The 18,237-nt window shown below is 46.9% G+C and overlaps 1 protein-coding gene across 1 annotated transcript in view; it reads left to right on the forward strand.

Moving 5' to 3' along the window:
• The first annotated feature begins 1,275 nt into the window (after positions 1 to 1,275).
• LOC119457033 (signal peptide peptidase-like 2B) overlaps positions 1,276 to 18,237 on the forward strand; it is a 37,531-nt gene continuing 20,569 nt past the window's right edge. The window contains exons 1-6 of the mRNA XM_049669186.1: positions 1,276 to 1,819; positions 3,189 to 3,302; positions 10,370 to 10,444; positions 12,093 to 12,179; positions 13,721 to 13,866; positions 15,554 to 15,771. Of these exons, the coding sequence (XP_049525143.1) occupies positions 1,718 to 1,819; positions 3,189 to 3,302; positions 10,370 to 10,444; positions 12,093 to 12,179; positions 13,721 to 13,866; positions 15,554 to 15,771 (742 nt within the window). The 5' untranslated portion in view covers positions 1,276 to 1,717. The remainder of the gene's footprint in view (positions 1,820 to 3,188; positions 3,303 to 10,369; positions 10,445 to 12,092; positions 12,180 to 13,720; positions 13,867 to 15,553; positions 15,772 to 18,237) is intronic.

Here is an 18,237-nt window from a genome sequence, read left to right on the forward strand (position 1 = left end):
ATAGGGCACGATTCTTCCAGATCGTTGCGAAGAATGCTTCAATTTGTCTCATGCCGGTGTCACCCGCCCACTTTTGATCGCGATCGAGCCCAATCTGGATCGGAATGTTCTACCACAATTGGTTCCCTTCTGCAGATTGAGCAAAGAAGTCAATCGCGCCCGAGAAATTCGATCCAGATCGGGCTCGATCACGATCAAAAGTGCGCCGTGTGACCCACGTATTAGGCACTGGAATGAAGTCGTGTTTGAAAGAATAACAAATGTAGCCTCTGCCACTACATACGAGAAAATATTGCATCGAAGAGCTGACAATTCTCGCAACCTATTGGGAAATATGCCGAAAAGGGCTTACCAAAATGCATTATCTTACTTATGTGTGCATTGGATCACATTAGACTGAAATGTCAAGTCCTCGGGTGATGCAGGAAACCGGGGAAGCGTGAACATACCACATCGCCAGCGGCCTCGTGGAGTGCTGTGTTGTGGACACACTTAGTCCCAAAAATCGTTATTTCCCGCTGGTTGTTTGTGCACCCATAAACTGCACAGTGCTGGCCTGTAGCCTTTTGATGAGTATATATGTCATTATTTACGAGAGTAAGTCATTCGTGACAAAAAATAAACGGAAACATCGAAGGAACGCTACCACTCCGCAATGCAAGCGCAAGGCAAGCTCACAGTCCAGACCGAACAGGCAACACTGACACGTACTCTCTACGCCACACCGTCGGAAGCGCCCTCGTCAAAAGAGGGAGCATACCGCAAAGCGATTGTCGCCGACTGTGGTGGCCAACACGTGATAAAAACGTCACAGCACCGAGGATACGTCAGAGCGCGCGGTAGGTTTTAGTACTCCCGGTTGATATTTTGTTTTTATGGGGCCTCCCCGCGACACACCAAACGACCCTGATTGGTCGCGCGCGTCACGTGATGCGACGCCGGCGCAGCTTTCCTCGCACCTGCTCTACGGAGCAGCCGGGTTTTTTTAGCGTGACACCACCACCGCCGACTCTCGTGAGGCAATACAAGCTTCGCTTGAAAAAACAGCCCGATTCTTGGTCGATCCCCCAAAATGGGTATGTGCCACTGCTGGGGTTAATTATCGCCATAGATTCTCTTGCTAGCACAAACAGTGAAAAGGATCGCGAATACGAAGAGAAAACAGTCTAATGGTGGCGATAGGTTGTTGAAGCCTTGTTTATTGCAATAAACGCACACGACGTTTTTTTTTTTTTTTTTTTTTTTTGCGCAGAAACGTCTACTGGAGATCAATGTTCTTGTTCCAAGGCCTCATCATCAGCAGCAGCAGAGATGTAGGGCACCACGGATGGCTCCTACTCAGCGTGGTCGCAAACGCCACCTGTCACAAAGCAACAAGATTCATCCACGCATACAAGCACCAGGTGCTGAAGCAACTGCAAAGCAGCCGGCTGGAAGGCTACGGGCGGTGTTTCGGTGTCCAACTCGGCACGCGCGATGGCTGGCACCAGTACGTCTTCAACGCAATGCCGTCGCCGATAGCTGAGGCACACGGCGCGGGCTGTAGCCGCCGGCGTTGCTCCATTTCGACGGCGTCCGGTCTCGCCTGTCATGCTTGGAGCCACGCAACCAAAGCACAGCGCCCCGGATCGCTCGCTCTGAAACTGTGGAACGGGTTCACTCATCTGTGACGCAGTGCTGCCGGGGCCCGTGAGCGCAGCAGCAGGACGTACAGTGTATGCATCTTCCGAAAATGGCGTCGGCGAGATATCCACGAAAAGCCAGCGTCGGGGTTGCCAGCTTCATAGCAGCCATGGGCCTGGCTTTCGTCTCTCTAACGGTAAGTGTGAGCACGCAGAACCTGGCTAGTTGCTGCTTTATTTACACTCTTTGCCTGCACTGTATTGTGCATTGTTCAAAGTTATGTCAGCAGAGTCGTGGACCGCTGGCTGACTCGTTGGCAGAAAATGTGCTTAGTACGACAAAGCACCGGGCTGTCGCAAATGCCAACAAAAAGGTGTTGCATTCTTTCAAGCCCTCCGCCCGACGACACCGACAAAACCATTCAACCTGTCGTTGGCTAACGGGGAATGGTATGCACGCTACTTTTATAATTGTTTTACAGCAAAGCTGTACACCTCGCGTTGGCCGGAAATTTTCGTGGCGTAGAACAAAACTCCAGGTGAACAATTGAAGGAACGCAGATCTTTCTTTGCAATCAGGCATATATATATATATATATATATATATATATATATATATATGCAGGGTGTTTCAGCGAACACTTTCAAAAATATTTTTAAGTTGCCTGTGGCAGATAGCACCATTCTAGTTCATGAGCTGGTCTACTCGAAGAGGCGGAGATTATACTTGCACATGAAATTGTGCAAGAAATTGGTGCCGCAGCTAAACGTCGCCTCCCCTCCCTCTCTCCCGTTCCCCCACGGCCTTTCGCGCGACGGAAGAAATCGAGTTTGCTCTCCGCCTTACGTTTGCTCCCCGCGACAGCGCGCCTCCCTCGCGTGCTTTCACTCTCACATACAGCATACGGCGCGCGGCGACGATTCCATTACCGTTGGACTCTATACGAAACCTCACGGCGACGACGACGGCAGAAATCCGCTTGGAGCGTCCATATAATTGCTATCGCAATAAAAACGATCAATTAAGTTACGCACACTGAGCCACTATGTATAAATGAGATTGTGCTGTTGGCGTGGAGCATCGACTCACGTGCAAAATGAAGCTACGCGGCCTTCATCATAGACATAAAGAGGGCATAGTGATGACGGGCTGCCCTGTGCTGCCGTATACTAATGTTTCGGTGAGAGATTATTTTAACTAAAGAAAATATTATAGTATTTTTTGTAAACAAAAGCCAAATTTGCACTAAGTCGACAGTAACAAAGTAATAAAAACCAGCCATTTCTCACTCCTGAAACATCTTTTATAAGTTCTTGCTCGCCAGTGAACGTAATCGTTGACGAAGATTTTTAACTTTGTAGGCAGGACTTCCCGATGCATACTTTGCTTTCTCGCATCAAAATAAGAGGTGGAATAAAGAGGCAGCTCATCATGTTACCTCTATGATATCTGTTAGCTCAAGAGGCTACGTGCAAGTTTTTATTTGAGAACAGGAGCGCGCAACGTCAGCTAAGTAGCATCAAGTGCGTAAGTGGCGCTCTGTAGCAAAAACGCTCACATTACAGGGCGCTGACGAAATTGCTGTGGTGTCTCTAATTACGCCGACCGACCGTCCTGTCCAGTTGTGCTTGTCGTACTACCCAGAGTTCAAAGAACTGCCGGATGGTCAAGACGCTGCGGTGAGTTACGGCGCCCTTTTCGTTTGCATTTTTTTGTGGTTGAAGGCAAACCTACGCGATTAACTTGTTATGACTTGCGTACTAAGTCTAGAGGCGATTGAGTGTTTAGCGTTGCAACAACCTAATGTTCTTTCACAGCACTTCACACTGCGTCAATGCCCTCCTGCGTCAATGCAACCGTGAATTCTGCTGCTACCAGTTCACATTTAGCTGATACTGCTATCTCATAAGCTCGTCTTTACTATTAATCGCTGATTGATAACAAAGGCAATGGTTTTCACTTCCTTTTTCGGTCCATTAAACCGATGAGAATCAACTACCTAACCATATGCGAACATCAACTATTTCATGTCTAGCAGACTTGAAAAGCACCTGTACAGGCATTGAAAATTATTCCCGGTGCAACACACTGAAAAAAAGAATGAAAGACGGGAACCCACTATGTACAACGACATACTCACACTGTACAAAGGCACAAACGTCTACCTTCTCACTCGCTTTACTAAAACATTTTTCTCCCGTTATTCAAACTTTCAGCTCGATTCCAAACAGAAGAGTTTCAAGATGCGTGCGACACATTTTAAATATCATTACTTTTATCGGTGCTTTTGCTGTTGACGCACTTTCTTGGCGTACACAATTCTGCACACGGCGCCTTAAAGGGCTGGCGTACTTTTAGATTTTGGTGACATAGATTGTGAATGCGTCTTCTGTAAACTACCGATGTCCAATAAATTTTTTGTTTAAAAGCGCGAGCAGCTTGCACTAGTGGTGCAAGGCTGGGGTCAACAGCGGAGCTGGTGACCGACCGTCGCCAGTTACGTCGTCGTCCCCATCGGTTGTGGCTATACCAGCCAAGGATCCCGGAACTTTCTGTGGGAGTCGTCGTCCCCATCGGTTGTGGTTGTACCAGCCAAGGATCCCGGAACTTTCTGTGGGACCGATGGCGCCAACGTTGAAGAGTGGCTGGCCATGTACGAACGCGTGAGTGGAGTCAACAGATGGGACCCTATGCTTATGCTAGCTAACGTGTTGTTGTGCCTAAGAGGCACGGCAAAGGTGTGGTACGAAAACCATGAAGAGGAGCTGACCAGCTGGCACCAATGCAAAGAGAAGCTCAAAAAGTTGTTTGGCCAACCAGCCGGCCGTAAGATTGCCGCAAAGCAGGAACTCGCCTCCCGTGCCCAATCCCCCACATAGTCCTATGTTTCGTATATCCAGGACGTGCTGGCGCTTTGTCGTAAAGCCGATCGCGACATGACTCAAGCTGAGAAGGTCGGGCATGTGCTGGTCGGGCACGTGCCCGACCAGCACGTGCCCGACTACGCGTTTTCGTGCCCGACCAGCACGTGCCCGACTACGCGTTTTCCGTGCTCACGTTGGTTTCGACGGGAATTCAGGGCGCAGGCTCCTTTCCCAAGCGCATCACCCCTGAAGAAAGCCGAACGCCAGGCCGGGGCACGCTTGTACCCATTTGAACCAGTGGGTGCCCGGCGGCGGAGGGAATCGAACCCATAGCCTCCCGCAGCCGAGACGGGCGCTCTACCACTGGGCAGCGCGCGGGCGCGCCCAGTAGCTCTGCTGCGCGCCGATAGATGGCGCCACGGTCAGCGGTTTGAGCGCCTAGCAGTTTTGGGCCTCCCTGCGAAACTGCTAGGCACCATACAACGGTTATACTCCGACAACGAGGTGGCCGTCAAATTCGGCACAATAGAAACTGGGAGGATCAGGGTGAACAGAGGACTACGTCAAGGTTGCCCCCTTTCACCGCTCATGTACTTACTGTACGTGTCGGGCGTTGAGAGAGCCCTCCTGCAATCTGGCCTGGGATTCGGTCTGCGGTACACGACCAGCGGGATTGACGACAACCGCCGGATCCCAGGCCTGGCATACGCAGACGACCTCCTGCTGATGGTAGAGAGTCCTCGCGACATGCAGAGCCTACTGGACATATGTGCAAATGAAATGAAGAAGCTTGGCCTTCGATTCAACGCTCAGAAAACCACAGTGGTTCAGTTGGCCGGGAAGTTGGTACGGTGCTACGATTGGGGGAAGAGGTCCTACAAATTGCCTCATCAGTCAAGTACCTTGGAGTAAACTTGTGCAACGGCAAGGACTTGTACGGGCTTCACGAAGAGAAAGTGGGACAGACTGCTCTTAGAGCCCAGTGCATATTGCGACGCAGGTGCCTATGGGGATGTAACCGCTTCGTAATGATCAGAGACCTGTGGAAACTGGTTCATGTTCCTGCTCTGACATTTTGGAAACGCGGTGGTGTGCCCCACAGCGAAAGGTCGGGATGAGCTTGAGAGGCGACAGCGAGAAGTCGGCCGAATAGCGGTCGGATGGCATGGTACTGTAGCCAACGAGGCCGTGCAAGGCGAGTTAGGATGGTCTAGTTTCGCTGCACGGGAGGCCTCAAGCAAGCTGGCTTTCTACAACCGCCTGTTACATATGCAAAGCGACAGGTGGGCGAGGAGAGTCTTCGACTACTTGTCGGCAACCTGTCTTTGCACGCAGTGGACTCGGAGGGTACACCATTTGAAGCAAAAGAACGGCCTCATACGAGACCCCATACTGGCGGAATCGATCGGAGCCTACGCCAAGGCAGTGCAACAAAGAGTCCGGGACGTGGAGGAGGTGGCGTGGCAACTGGCTTTGGCCCAAAAAGAGACTCTGTCTTTCTACCGTCAACACAAGAGCTCCATCAAAGCTACGCGCCTATATGACAATAGCGTCGGGAGCGCCCTGCTTTTCGAGGCTAGAGCAGGGGCGCTGCGCACTTTGACGCGGCAACGTGCGTTCGATTCAACAGTGACGTGTGTGTTGTGCCGTTCATGTGGTAAATCGGATGAAACAATCGAACATCTGGTGCTTCAGTGTGACGAGCTTGGCGAGTCTGTATCTCAGACAGCGCTAGCAGTAGCGCTCGGCTTCGAGGACTCTGAGGGAGAGGTGCAGGCTGCGCCAGTGTCCAGAACTAAGCGATGCCTTGAACAGTGGAGAACAGCAACACAATAATGTAGGCGGTTGCCAACAGCGTCCGTGGAAGACCGGGGAGGAAGTATCCGCGACAGTGTATAGGTGCACCTTGAGGGCACGAAGTCGGCCACTCTTCCTGGAACACACCTGTGTATAGTGTTTTTTTTTTTTTTTTTGCTTCCTAATGCCGTTTCTTTTTTATTTCTTTTTCTGCTTCATTTTGCCTGGCCGTCATTGTAACGGCCGCCCGTTTCAAAGGGAAAGGCACCACTTCATCATCATCATCATCATCATCATCATCATCATCATCATCATCATCATCATCCACCATCATCAGCTTAGCGGCGCCAGCGGCTTGACATTGCTCTGCCTCCCCTACATTTTCGTTCATAGTGGAGTGAGTAAAACTCAAAGTGCGAATGAAATTCGTTATTTCAGATTAAGTGATAAGTGTGCCAGGCTTAATACTTCGCTAACATGAAGGTTACTTGTGCAGGGCGTGAATGACGTGAACGCGGATCGATCGGGCAGCATCTCTAAGGCCCACTCAAGTTACGCTCGCGCGCACAATTTGTTTCGTTCAGTCTAGCCGTTATTCCAAGCCTAAAAAAATAAAAGCATTAGCCCTCGATCAGAAGAAAATAGTGACTGCACCGGAAAATGTTGTATTTCATGCTTATCGCTGCTTCCATTCACACTCAGAAAACCGTTCAAGCATCGTTGCGCGAATTCAGTGTGGCCGCGATATCAATTAATAAAAAGGCACAAGCTTGCGATATGAAACGCACTAGAGCAAAGTGGCTGTTCATGGCTAGAACTTATGATGAGAATGCACATAAGCTACGTAAAAACTCTTTCAAATGGGAATTTATTAGGCGGGACGAAGGCAGGCGTCTTATCTTAGATTACAGCATCACTAATACAGTTTACTGGTGAAAACCTGAGCAAATGCCTTTTTTATTTCAATTCCACTTAGCATAGACCGTGCATATTATTCATTTGGCTTTCGTCCATTGAGGACTGAGTGACTCTTGCAGGATCTAAAAAAAAAAAAAGAGAGGTGACTTTCTTTTTTCTTAAATTGCGTATGAGAATGTGCCAATGCATGCTACAGCCATGTACACAAATACACTTACACCCACCACACCATAATCTCATGGACTTTTTATTTTGCAAAGACACACACAATACGAAAAAAAAAGATGTGTTTGAAGCAGCTCGATAATTTTAATAGGCGATAACCATCCCAGAAGCTTACGCTCTCATACACTCCCACAATGCAAAAATGTTGAATAAAAACATGCAAGCGTGTTGTAAACCGCACGCTCATTGTAAAAAAAAAAAATCACTAGCAAGGATGGAACAAATTTGAAAATCGGGCAAAAATCTGAACAGAAAACAGCAATATTATACAAACCCGCCGCGGTGGCTTAGTCAGAGGCGTTGTGCTGCTGAGCACGAGATCGCGGGATTCGAATCCCGGCCGCGGCGGTCGCATTTCGATGGAGGCGAAATGCAAAAACGCCCGTGTGCTTTCGTTGTAGTGCACGTTAAAGAACCCCAGGTGGCCAAATTATTCCGGAGCCCTCCACTACGGCGTGCCTCATGATCAGAACTGGTTTTGGCACCTAAAGCCCCAGAAATAAGCAGTATTATACAAGGTGCACAAATATTTTAAAATATGCAAATGTCACATAGCTGAACAGAACCAAAGTAATGTTGTTTGCCGTCCCTTGGAGATACTCAGATTACTTTTTACATTCCGCCTAATTAAATAATTAGTCTAAATAATTAACTTCTCTAATATTATAATTAGATTAAAAGTATTAATGAGAAAATTGTAGAGCAACATGAAAGACTCCCGATACATGCTTTCTATTGCTCAATACGTGCTACGTAGAAGTGTTTCTCCGAGCATGAAAGAAGCCCACGAATACACGCAAAGTGCCTCGAGCGGCCAGTCGCGCGGCAATTTTGCGTGTATTCGCCGGTTTCTTTCACGCTCGGAAAACACTTTAATGTGTATTGAGCAACAGAAAGCTTTATTGGGAGTTTTCTATGTTGCTGTGCAATTCTCTCGTTCACACTTTTTATCTAATTATAGCATTAGAAAAGTTGATTAATCAATTATGAAAATAATTGTGTAATAAGGCGGAATGCAAAAAAAAAAATAATCTGAGTATCTCCAAGCGACGGCAGACAACATTACCTTGGTTCTGTCTTGACGTTAATGTACGTGACATTGGCGTACTTTTGAGTCTTAGTGCATGATATTTAACACCCAGTATTTATCTTATACATGCAGCAAAATTTGCACAAACTGCTGGGGCACACAGCAGTTTTTGTGGCACGCTCTGTTCCGCAGCGGCTTTCGAGGTTTATCTGACCGTGTGAGGTACTTTGGACAGTTCGGGAATGATGTAGGAACTGCATTTGCATACAGAACAGGGCTTTTTGGCGCGTCAAGTAGCACCCTTTTATCGAGCTCCGCGTACTATGCCGTCGATATCATATCCTCTGAAAAATGCTTGGCGCAGACATGGTCGGTAGGTCGGTAGTTCGGTCTGCCCTCAGATTTGCACGGCGCCACTGCTCTAGACGACAAGCTGTCGGACGGCGCTTTGAATAAAGGCACACGCTCCGCACAATTAAGTCCGGTATCCAGAACTGCAGTTCTGAACGAAGTACTTTATACGCATTTCAAAACGCATTTCAAACGTTTCAAGTACTTTATACGCATTTTATACGCATTTCAAACGTTTAGCTGAAGCACCGAATGCGTATCTTGCGACCGGGCGCAAGGGGAACTGGCGACTCAGTTTCCCACGCGAAAGGTGGAAATCGGGAAGGCAGCGCGGGAGGGAGGCGGTGCGGCTTCTACTCTGCCAATAACACCGTATCTTGAAAGCGATTTCCACACGGCTCATACCTTTGTATGCGCTGTGCTTTCACCGCTCAGTTTCCGTTGAAGCGATATAGACCGCACGAACCTTCGCTCGCTGCTGCCACCGCGTTTGCTCACGCCAGCATTTTGACAGTGGGTGTCTGCGGTCATCCAGTTTGATCTATTCATGTTTGCTTGTGCGCGCTGACTGACACCATGCTTGTTAATTCAGGTAGTAAGTGAATGTGTCCGAGTTTATTACTCCGTATAGCTCCCTACTAATTGGCTATCGCAATTGTTGTTTCGCCTTCCGGGAGAAACTGCGACTTTTTTTTTTTTTTTACTGGGTGAATACGCATTCAAACAATATGTTTATCAGGCGTCTCGTAATGCCGGAACTAGGCATATCCTTGGCTTGCTTATCTGTAACACTCCCATTACATCAAATGTTCATGCATTGTCTGGACTTTGCGTTCACAACGTAATCCTGGCTGATGTCTGCCTTCAAAACGTAGCGCCCAATAAAAAACCTGGAAGACGTGTGAACTCGTATTCTAAAGGAACTATGATTTGCGAAATGAAACGCGCGTACCGCAACTATAAAAGAACTAAGTCGACTGAAAAATTAACCGAGTTGAATAAAAACTAAAATCTGACTTTTATTACCTATCAGCATCGGCTTAAAAAAATCTACTTCTGTAATCTCGAGAAGGAGCTAGTTTCTGATCCTAAACATGTTTGGAAACAAGTTAGGCTTTATAGGAAGGACGATAATACTGCACCGCCTTTGAGATATAACAGTAGTATAGTTCATGATGACCTAAGTATAAGCCTAACCTGTTTAGTTCATTTTTCTCACCTGTGTTTAGTCAGTCCACTTCTAGCCGAACAAACGATGTCTTCCTTCCTAAAATAAACGATATGCCAGATGTTGGTTTTCTTCATGTGGATTTCCCTTCTCTCACTCATGCCGTAGCTCTGTAACACAGCTGCAGTATGTGTGCGTGCGTCTGCGTCTGTGTACGTCACACTCCTAATTCTAACTTTGACACTCCTAATGCTGACGCATTTATGGATAAAGGACGCGACCTCAGAAAGATGTACTTGCCTAAGTTACATGTCGTGCGTGATTTGAGCTTCGACAACGTTTATTCTCGAAAGTTTACAGGACAAGACATAATCCTGATTTTTTTTTTTTCAGGAGGTGCTCCACGTGATAAGTTTTACACGCCAGAGCAGTTGTGAGAAGCCGTACGGAATTGACCTCAAGGAAAAGGTAGTCCTCATTCAAGACACCGGAAACTGCACTCTGGAAAAAGTCATGCAAATATACAAGGATGCCAGAGCTTACGCCCTCATAATTGCGCTGTCCTCGAATAAGGTCGTAAGTGTCGGGGAATGGTAGAGTATTGGGTAAATATAATATAATAGCAAGATAATTTTGTCTCGCTATTGCAAAACTTTTTCAGTACTTTAACAAGTTGAAGTTGACTAGGCGTTTTGATACGGCCATTCGCGGGATATCGATGACCTTTTGATGATAATATTTTGGCTATGGTGTCAGAGTACTATATTTGTATGGTTTTACAAATAAGAAAAATAAAGGACTAATTTAGTTCTATAATGCGGAAGCGATCATGCCTAAATTATCCTGAATTTGCGAGGAAGGCGATATTTACCTAATTTTTCCCAAGTAATTGAAAGGCGCTTGGCATCACCTATTGTTATTCACATTTCCATTGTTCTTTATTTGTGGTGCTTATCTCTATTTTTCCTGTGTGAGGTAGTGTGCCGCTGTATTCTACTAGCCTTTATGCTCGTGTACTCAATCGCCAAACAACGCCATTGAAACTGTTTATTTATTTATTTATTTATTTATTTATTTATTTATTTATTTATTTATTTATTTATTTATTTATTTATTTATTTATTTATTTATTTATTTATTTATTTATTTGCTCGAGTTTTGTGATTAGGCTGGTGAGTACAGTATTTCTTGCTCGCCTTTAACCGATTTATCAGCTCATTGATAGCGATAAGGAAACAAAAAAATAACGGAAGTGGAAAGGCGCAGCGCGGGTATACGGAGGGAGGAGGCGGCGTACTACGACGCGCGCTCCCGCCCGGGCGGCTGTATCTCAAAATACATCTGCGGCGTGGGCGGAGTCCTTCCTCCCTGCGCTGTGTTTTCGCGGCTTAATTCGCGCTGATGCGAGCGGTGGAACGAAGGTCAATTCGCTCGCTGCTGCTGCTGCGCTTACTCACTACAGCGTTCTGACAGCGAGTTTCCGCGGTCATCGAGTGAAATGCGTTCACGTTTGCTTGTGCCCGCGTGACACCGTGCTCTTTAATTTAGTTAGTATATGCCGATGTTTACAAGTTTATACGGCCGATAAAACTAGTATGCTTCGTATAGATGTCCACTAGTTTGCCATCGCAATCGATGCTTCGCCTTTCGGGAGAAACTGAGACGTTATTTTTTAATAGCTAGCATAGCGTTTTTATTAAAATTATTATTAGTTTATTTCTAATACCGCGTACATTACCCTAAGGTACCAGTAGACGACGCGAAAGGCGGGGCGATGTCAATACTATAGACATACACAGCGCTGGCTACTTATTGGCTTGCATTCGATATGTCTAAAACTTACAGCCTGTTCTGACTGCATATTGTGATTATTATTCGTTGCAAGAACACTTAAAAGTTATTGTAGCGTACCTTGCGGAGAATTCTTGCAGTTGAAATAAGCAACACGAAATGACGTTGCATTGTGTGGCAGATTGTGTTGCACCGCGCGCCTATGTATGCTTTTCTTTTTTTTTTTTTACTTCGCGAAGAATGAGCACTAGGTACAAAGTTTGTTCTATACATACTCATTCAAGAATATTCACTGAATCTGGCTTTGTCTTTCTACCATATACAGGATGACATTACTGTCACGAAGACGTCTTCGTCTGTGACGGACCTGGTGCTCGTATTTGCATCAAACAAATCGGCTCAGTTGCTTGAGGTATGCGTGCATTGAGCCTCTTACGAACAATTTTCATCACTGATGTCTTTTGTTCAACGTGAGCTTGAGTTACCGCTGCTCACGCCGAAAAGACGCAGGGAGTATGTCCATGGTGACGACAGCTTCTAAACAGCATAAAATTAGGCCGGATGGAAGATTTAGCGTGCTAACGTGATTGAAACATAGCTAGAGAAGAATACGAAGTAAAAGAAACATGACGATGCGCTAACTCTCGAAGGAAGTTCATTAGAAAAACAAAACAAATCCAGAAGCTTTCACACACGCCATTTGATGGTCAAAAAGAAACATAAGCAAATAAGACAAATATATTTAAAGCAGTGAAGGCAAACATTGACGTGTGTCATCGAGATTCGGGGCATCACGAATGTGAGAGTCGGTCCTGTAATTGAGTGAGCAATTCGTTCTGTGTCTTCTTTCTTCTCTCGCGCACTTTCAGTCTTGTAGCCAGCTTTTATGATAGCGGTACGATTTTTGTGCAGTGATTCCTTTCTTGTAAATCACGTGATGTAAAAATACGATCAATGGATTATCAATGGCAGCAACGTAGCCTTCATATAGCGAGTTCTTATCTTTCCCGCACAAAGACGTGAGTTTTAAAAACACTTAAAATTTATTTGAGTTGAAAACGCTGTCTCAAGATGTAATTATATTATCTCTTGTTAACCGTGTGAGCCTGTTGCAATGTAACCACTGACGTCACGAGAATCTTTATTTCCTGCCCGGTCCCGCCTTGGTTTCAATGTAGCGTTTGTTGCTTGATTAAAATTGCTTCTGCGTTTTTATGCAAATTGAACTATCTTACGTGGGGCATGAGGCGCAAGAAAATTCGAAGCAGCCGCTTCTCTGATGTCAAAATTTCGTATACTAATCGAATAGTGTACAATAAATATTCTTATTTGATTAAAAGTCCTGCATTCGACAGATATTAAATATTTGACGTGATACAATTATTCTCAACTTATAATTCCAAGTTTTGAGAGCATATTGGCAAACACCACCTTCAGTTTGTTCTCTATGCTCATCCACCCGGTGAGGCAGCTGAGTTGCTACGGCGTTGTGTTGCTGTGCACGAAGTCGTGAATTCGATCCCCTGTCTTGGCGAACACGTTTCAATAAGGCGAAATGCAACGACGTGTGCTGCCTAAGTTGACATTAAGCGGAAGAAATAGAGCTGGGCAGGATATGTAATGCGTAGGATGGATAACCGGTGGACCATTAGAGTTACAGAATGGATACCAAGAGAAGGGAAGCGCAGTCGAGGACGGCAGAAAACTTGGTGGGGTGATGAAGTTAGGAAATTTGCAGGCGCAAGTTGGAATCAGCTAGCGCAAGACAGGGGTAAGTGGAGATCACAGGGAGAGGCCTTCATCCTGCAGTGGACATGAATAGGCTAGTGATGATGATGGTGATGACGATGACGTCGTCAGATGCTTGAATCTTAACATATGAACAAAAACCACGGCTTTCGCAGACAGTACTGCCAAATTTCGGCAGACTAAGGAGGTTCTTCTCGTTTTCAGAAACTCATGATACCGAAGCAGCCATTTCCGGCGAAATTGTTCACCAAGGCCTTGGAACTAGACCCTGGCCTGTTCGTAATGTGGTTCCTCGCAGTCTTCTCGGTTGGAATTGGTTCATACTGGTCGGGAAACATCAGGCATCAGGTGTAAGTACGACCTTCTCTATCTCTAGGTTCACAGTGCGCTTGAAGAGGAGCCCTCTCATATATAGCGCTGCCCATGCATTCGCCTTCCATACGGGCCGGTGGCGAAAGGGAAGAAGTATGCCCAGAAATATGCTTCATAAAGCAAGCGGTAGCAATTCTGTTACTCGTAGTATCTGAACTGAAATGACGGCGTCATAGCTGAGTGCAACCGCCAGTGACAGAAAACGAGCACCTCTCCGGTTCCAAGTGTGAGCAGGCTTTGCTGGGAAAAACTAGAGAAAAAGAAAACAGTGAGGTTCTTTTTTTTCCCCTATTGGTCGCATAGGTCTGGTCGCCTGGGTCATAGTGTTGATACTACGAAAAACTGACATTGGTGAAGCAGTCTCCACGCAGCAACACCTACTTCGTTGCCTCGGTGGTGGTGCTGTCCCGCGTCCTTTAATTACGCGGCCGACATCGTTAACCAATCTCTTAGCATGCGCGTCATTCCGGAATTTGTGCCACGCAGCAGCATTTATGCTGCACATTCATGCGGACGCGCCTCATTGATATGTTAATTCATATTTACAGCAAACTTCACTGATTCTGAAATGTAACTGAAGTAAACGTGCGCAAGAGTTAGAGTTATTGACTTTTGTTTTTGTAGCGCTGATTGAATATTTTTTCACTATTATTTTTCGTTTTTGTGTGTGCTTAAGCTGCACTGTGGAGCATACCAAGTTTGTGCGCCGAACAAAAGGCACCACGCATTACAAACGCGGCCAGGCTACGAGTGGCTAAATATTCCACTACAGAGCTACCTCTGTGAACACAGGTTCGAAATGAAGTGCGAACAAGCCCTATCAATCCTCTCTGTCGGTGCTATCAAGCATCAGCGGAAGAGGTAGAAGGCTGCAAGGTTCATTTCTGTGACCTGCAAAAGAAGTGCTTCACCGACGCTGCTTTGTTTCATTTCAATAGTGTCATAGCTAGCTGATGTTACGCTATTATTATCATTTGAGTTGTGTCGCAGAGGGGAGAACCTTATCGCTGGCAGGTTCCACCTGGTGAATGTTGGAGATACTCTTAGCTGCTGAACAAAGATTGATTTTTTTTGTTTTGATGTCTCAGTATCACAAGATTGGTATTGGTTTCGAACTATTGAAGCGCCGTCTTGTTTATTTGCTCAGTTTTTTGTTTATCTACTTTTTGTTTCGTTCCGTAGGGAGTTAGTCACTGAGCCAGTCAACCGGTTAGTTGGCTAGTAGGTTATTTAGTTGTGTTAGTCGATCATTCAGCTATCAGTGACTTGGTTAGTTAAGTTGCTAAAGAACCCCAGCTTGTCGGAATTTATCCGAAGCATGCATCATACGGCGTTCCTCATAACGCACTCTGTTGTTTTCGGGATGGCGAACCCCCGAATATAGGTTGGTTGGCTGAACAAGTATTAGGCAATAAAAGACAGACATACTTTGTCTCCCTTTCGTGTGTCTGTGTCTTGCGCTAATTTACTTGTTCAGCTATGCAAAACCAACTAGCCCAACAATGAATTCTTCTAGGTTGGTTGGTAGGTTGGTTGGTTAATGGGTTGGCGGGGTCTGGTTGGGTTGGAACGATGCGTACCTTTGCCGTGGTAACACCTTCGGTTGCGCGTGCACAAATATTTGCGCACAGAGGCTGTCTTCTGTGGCACACCGACTGCATGCAGGTACTTGTGCGAGGTGGACAAGCGTCAAGAAGCGGCGACGCGCCGTCGGCGGCTCTCGAGCACCGGCAGCGTGGCCAGCCGGCGGCCCAGCCGGCCGCAAGGCATGAATGTCATCGAGGAAGAGAGCTCGCTCGATATCTCGCCCGTCTGGGTGCTGTCCTTCGTCGTCTTCATGGCCACCATGCTCGTCGTCCTGTACCTCTTCATCAGATACCTCGGTGAGCATGGTGACCCGCCTCGAATATGGGAAAACTGTGGTTCCTACCGCTTACGGATCCTAAGCTCGATTATCAGAGGTCACGTCTGAAATTTACGCTCAGTTGGTCGCATCGCCGTGCGCTTCCTTATTTGCATAGTCTACAGTGGGACACCAGTTCGAGACAACTTGATACTAGTTACTGATTTGTCGTAAGCATCGATTCCAAATAAACTTTGGAAATTTCGTTGCGGTAGAGCTTGCAAAAGGCTGTAGGAATAAGAATCTTGAGGACTCTCGATAAGACCTATATTAAGACGGCAGTGTGGATTCTATTATCTATACCAAAAGCGGACGGATGACATTCGAGTTGAGTGTGAGATTAAGAGGTGGAGTTGGGCACGTCGTGTAATGCGTAGTGCGGACATCCCGTGGTTTATAATATAGAGTGACAATGGTGGGTACCAATGTAATGTAAACGTGGCCGAGGCCTGGGGAGGAATAGATGGAGTGATAAAATTAAGACGTGTAAATAAATTGTGACAGTTGACGTGGGTGCATGATATCTGGGTGCATGTTCTTTTGACTGTCTTAAATTTGCGGCGTTTACACGAATACCACAAGTAACTCGTCGCATAATATTTCTAGCGCATCGCATCCATGTAAACGGCGGTAACGCGCTCGGGGAGGAATCGAATTAATGCGACCGGAGAGGGTATAGTTCTAGACAAGGAACCTTGTCTCACTTGGTAGATGTAAACGCTGGCGTATCGCATTGAGGGAGATAGGAAAAGTTAGACGGCTGACGGCGTGCGCTCTCCTCCCCTTACCGGCGGAACGCAAGTGGTCGTAAATATGTTCCGACTTGTTCCGGACCAAAGGGGATGCGTCACATAGAAACGCTTACGCATACGCTTACGCATCACCGCTTACGCATCACCGTGATGCGCTAAGAAATGCGATAAGCTACTGTCGCATTCACGTAAACGTGGGGATTGACTGGTAATATCGATGCATCATAAAACACGGGTGCAGGTAGGGCTCACCTTCACTTCGCAGCTTGGCTACTTCCGTGAAATAGCATGATAACCGGAAGCTGCGAAACGCACTGCAGTGCGAGAACCTGCTTGCACAACTGGCAACACTCCAAGCTCAGGGTAAAGCTGTTCAAAACCTGCGGACTGTGCGGATGGCGCAAACGTACCTTCCCTGCAGGAATCTGCATTCTGCCACGATGAACTGCCGAAAAAGTATGCGCGTTACGGAGCCGATAGCACTACAGCCGATAGCACCACTTTCATTAGCTTTTTTTCTGCTTGCTGCCTGCACATATATGCTGTGAGCCTTATGTTCACCCTTCGTCTTCTTTATCGGAACATATTCATCATCATAGCCAGCATTATCGTCTTCAGCGCGCTGCCTTACAAGTCTGGAAAAAACATGAGAATACCGATGCTCTCTCTGTCGCTGTCCACTACCACCGTCTTCAAACGCTCCTTGTTTACCACCTTCAATGAGCAAGCCTGAAGACGCGTCTCGGACAGTTACTTCACTCGCAGCTCTCGACCGGCTTTCATCTCGCCACCCTCATAGGTTTGCATCTTTCCAGCGCAACGACTCCTACTTCCACTCAATTATGGAACCTGTTCGCGGCTCACCTTGTCCACCTAACACACGGCCTCCGTCGGCAGTATAAGAACTTAAAGATCAAAAATTCGATACTATGCTGGTACGTGTTTCATCCCGAAGGACAGCGTTGAGTTCCTATCATGCCCCGATCACTTCGTGCCCAGATACTGGAGCCTTTTCACAACGATCCCACGGCCTGGTCACTTCGGCTTCCATAAAACCAGGAGCGCATCCACACTCACTTCTCTTGGCCCAAACTTGCCACCAGCGTGGCCAAGTACGTGGCTTCTTGCTCGCTCTGCCAGCGCTGCAAACGACTGACCTCACCTCCGGTTAGGCTATACTTGAACCTGTCCCATGTCCTGAAGCTCCTTTCGCAGTCGTTGGTATCGACCTCTACGGACCGCGACCCTTATCAGCTGGCGGTAAGCGATAGATAGTTATGGTCGTAGGCCACTTAATTTGACACGGTTATACTGAAACAGCCGCAGTACCTTCAGGGTCTGCAGCGGAGGTTGCGGCCGTTTTTTCTTGGAAGCCATCTTTTTACGCCACGGAGCCCCACGTGTCCTCTTGAGAGACTGTGGCAAGATCTTTGTCGAAACTTCTCACCGATGTTCTCTGTGAGTCCAACAACACCCATAAGACGATCGACTTCCAGCTATGACCCTCAAACTAATGGCCTCACCGGGCGCTTTCATCGCACGCTGTCCGACATGTTATCAATGTACTCGTATATTAAGGCTGACCACACCAATCGGGATATCATTCTGCCATTCGTGACTTTCGCGCACAACACTGCTGTGCAACGCACTTCGGGGTACGCACCATTTTTTTCCTCGTGTACAGCCGTCAACCG

This window comes from Dermacentor silvarum, chromosome 6 (genome assembly GCF_013339745.2).
Source record: "Dermacentor silvarum isolate Dsil-2018 chromosome 6, BIME_Dsil_1.4, whole genome shotgun sequence".
Lineage (NCBI taxonomy): Eukaryota > Metazoa > Arthropoda > Arachnida > Ixodida > Ixodidae > Dermacentor > Dermacentor silvarum.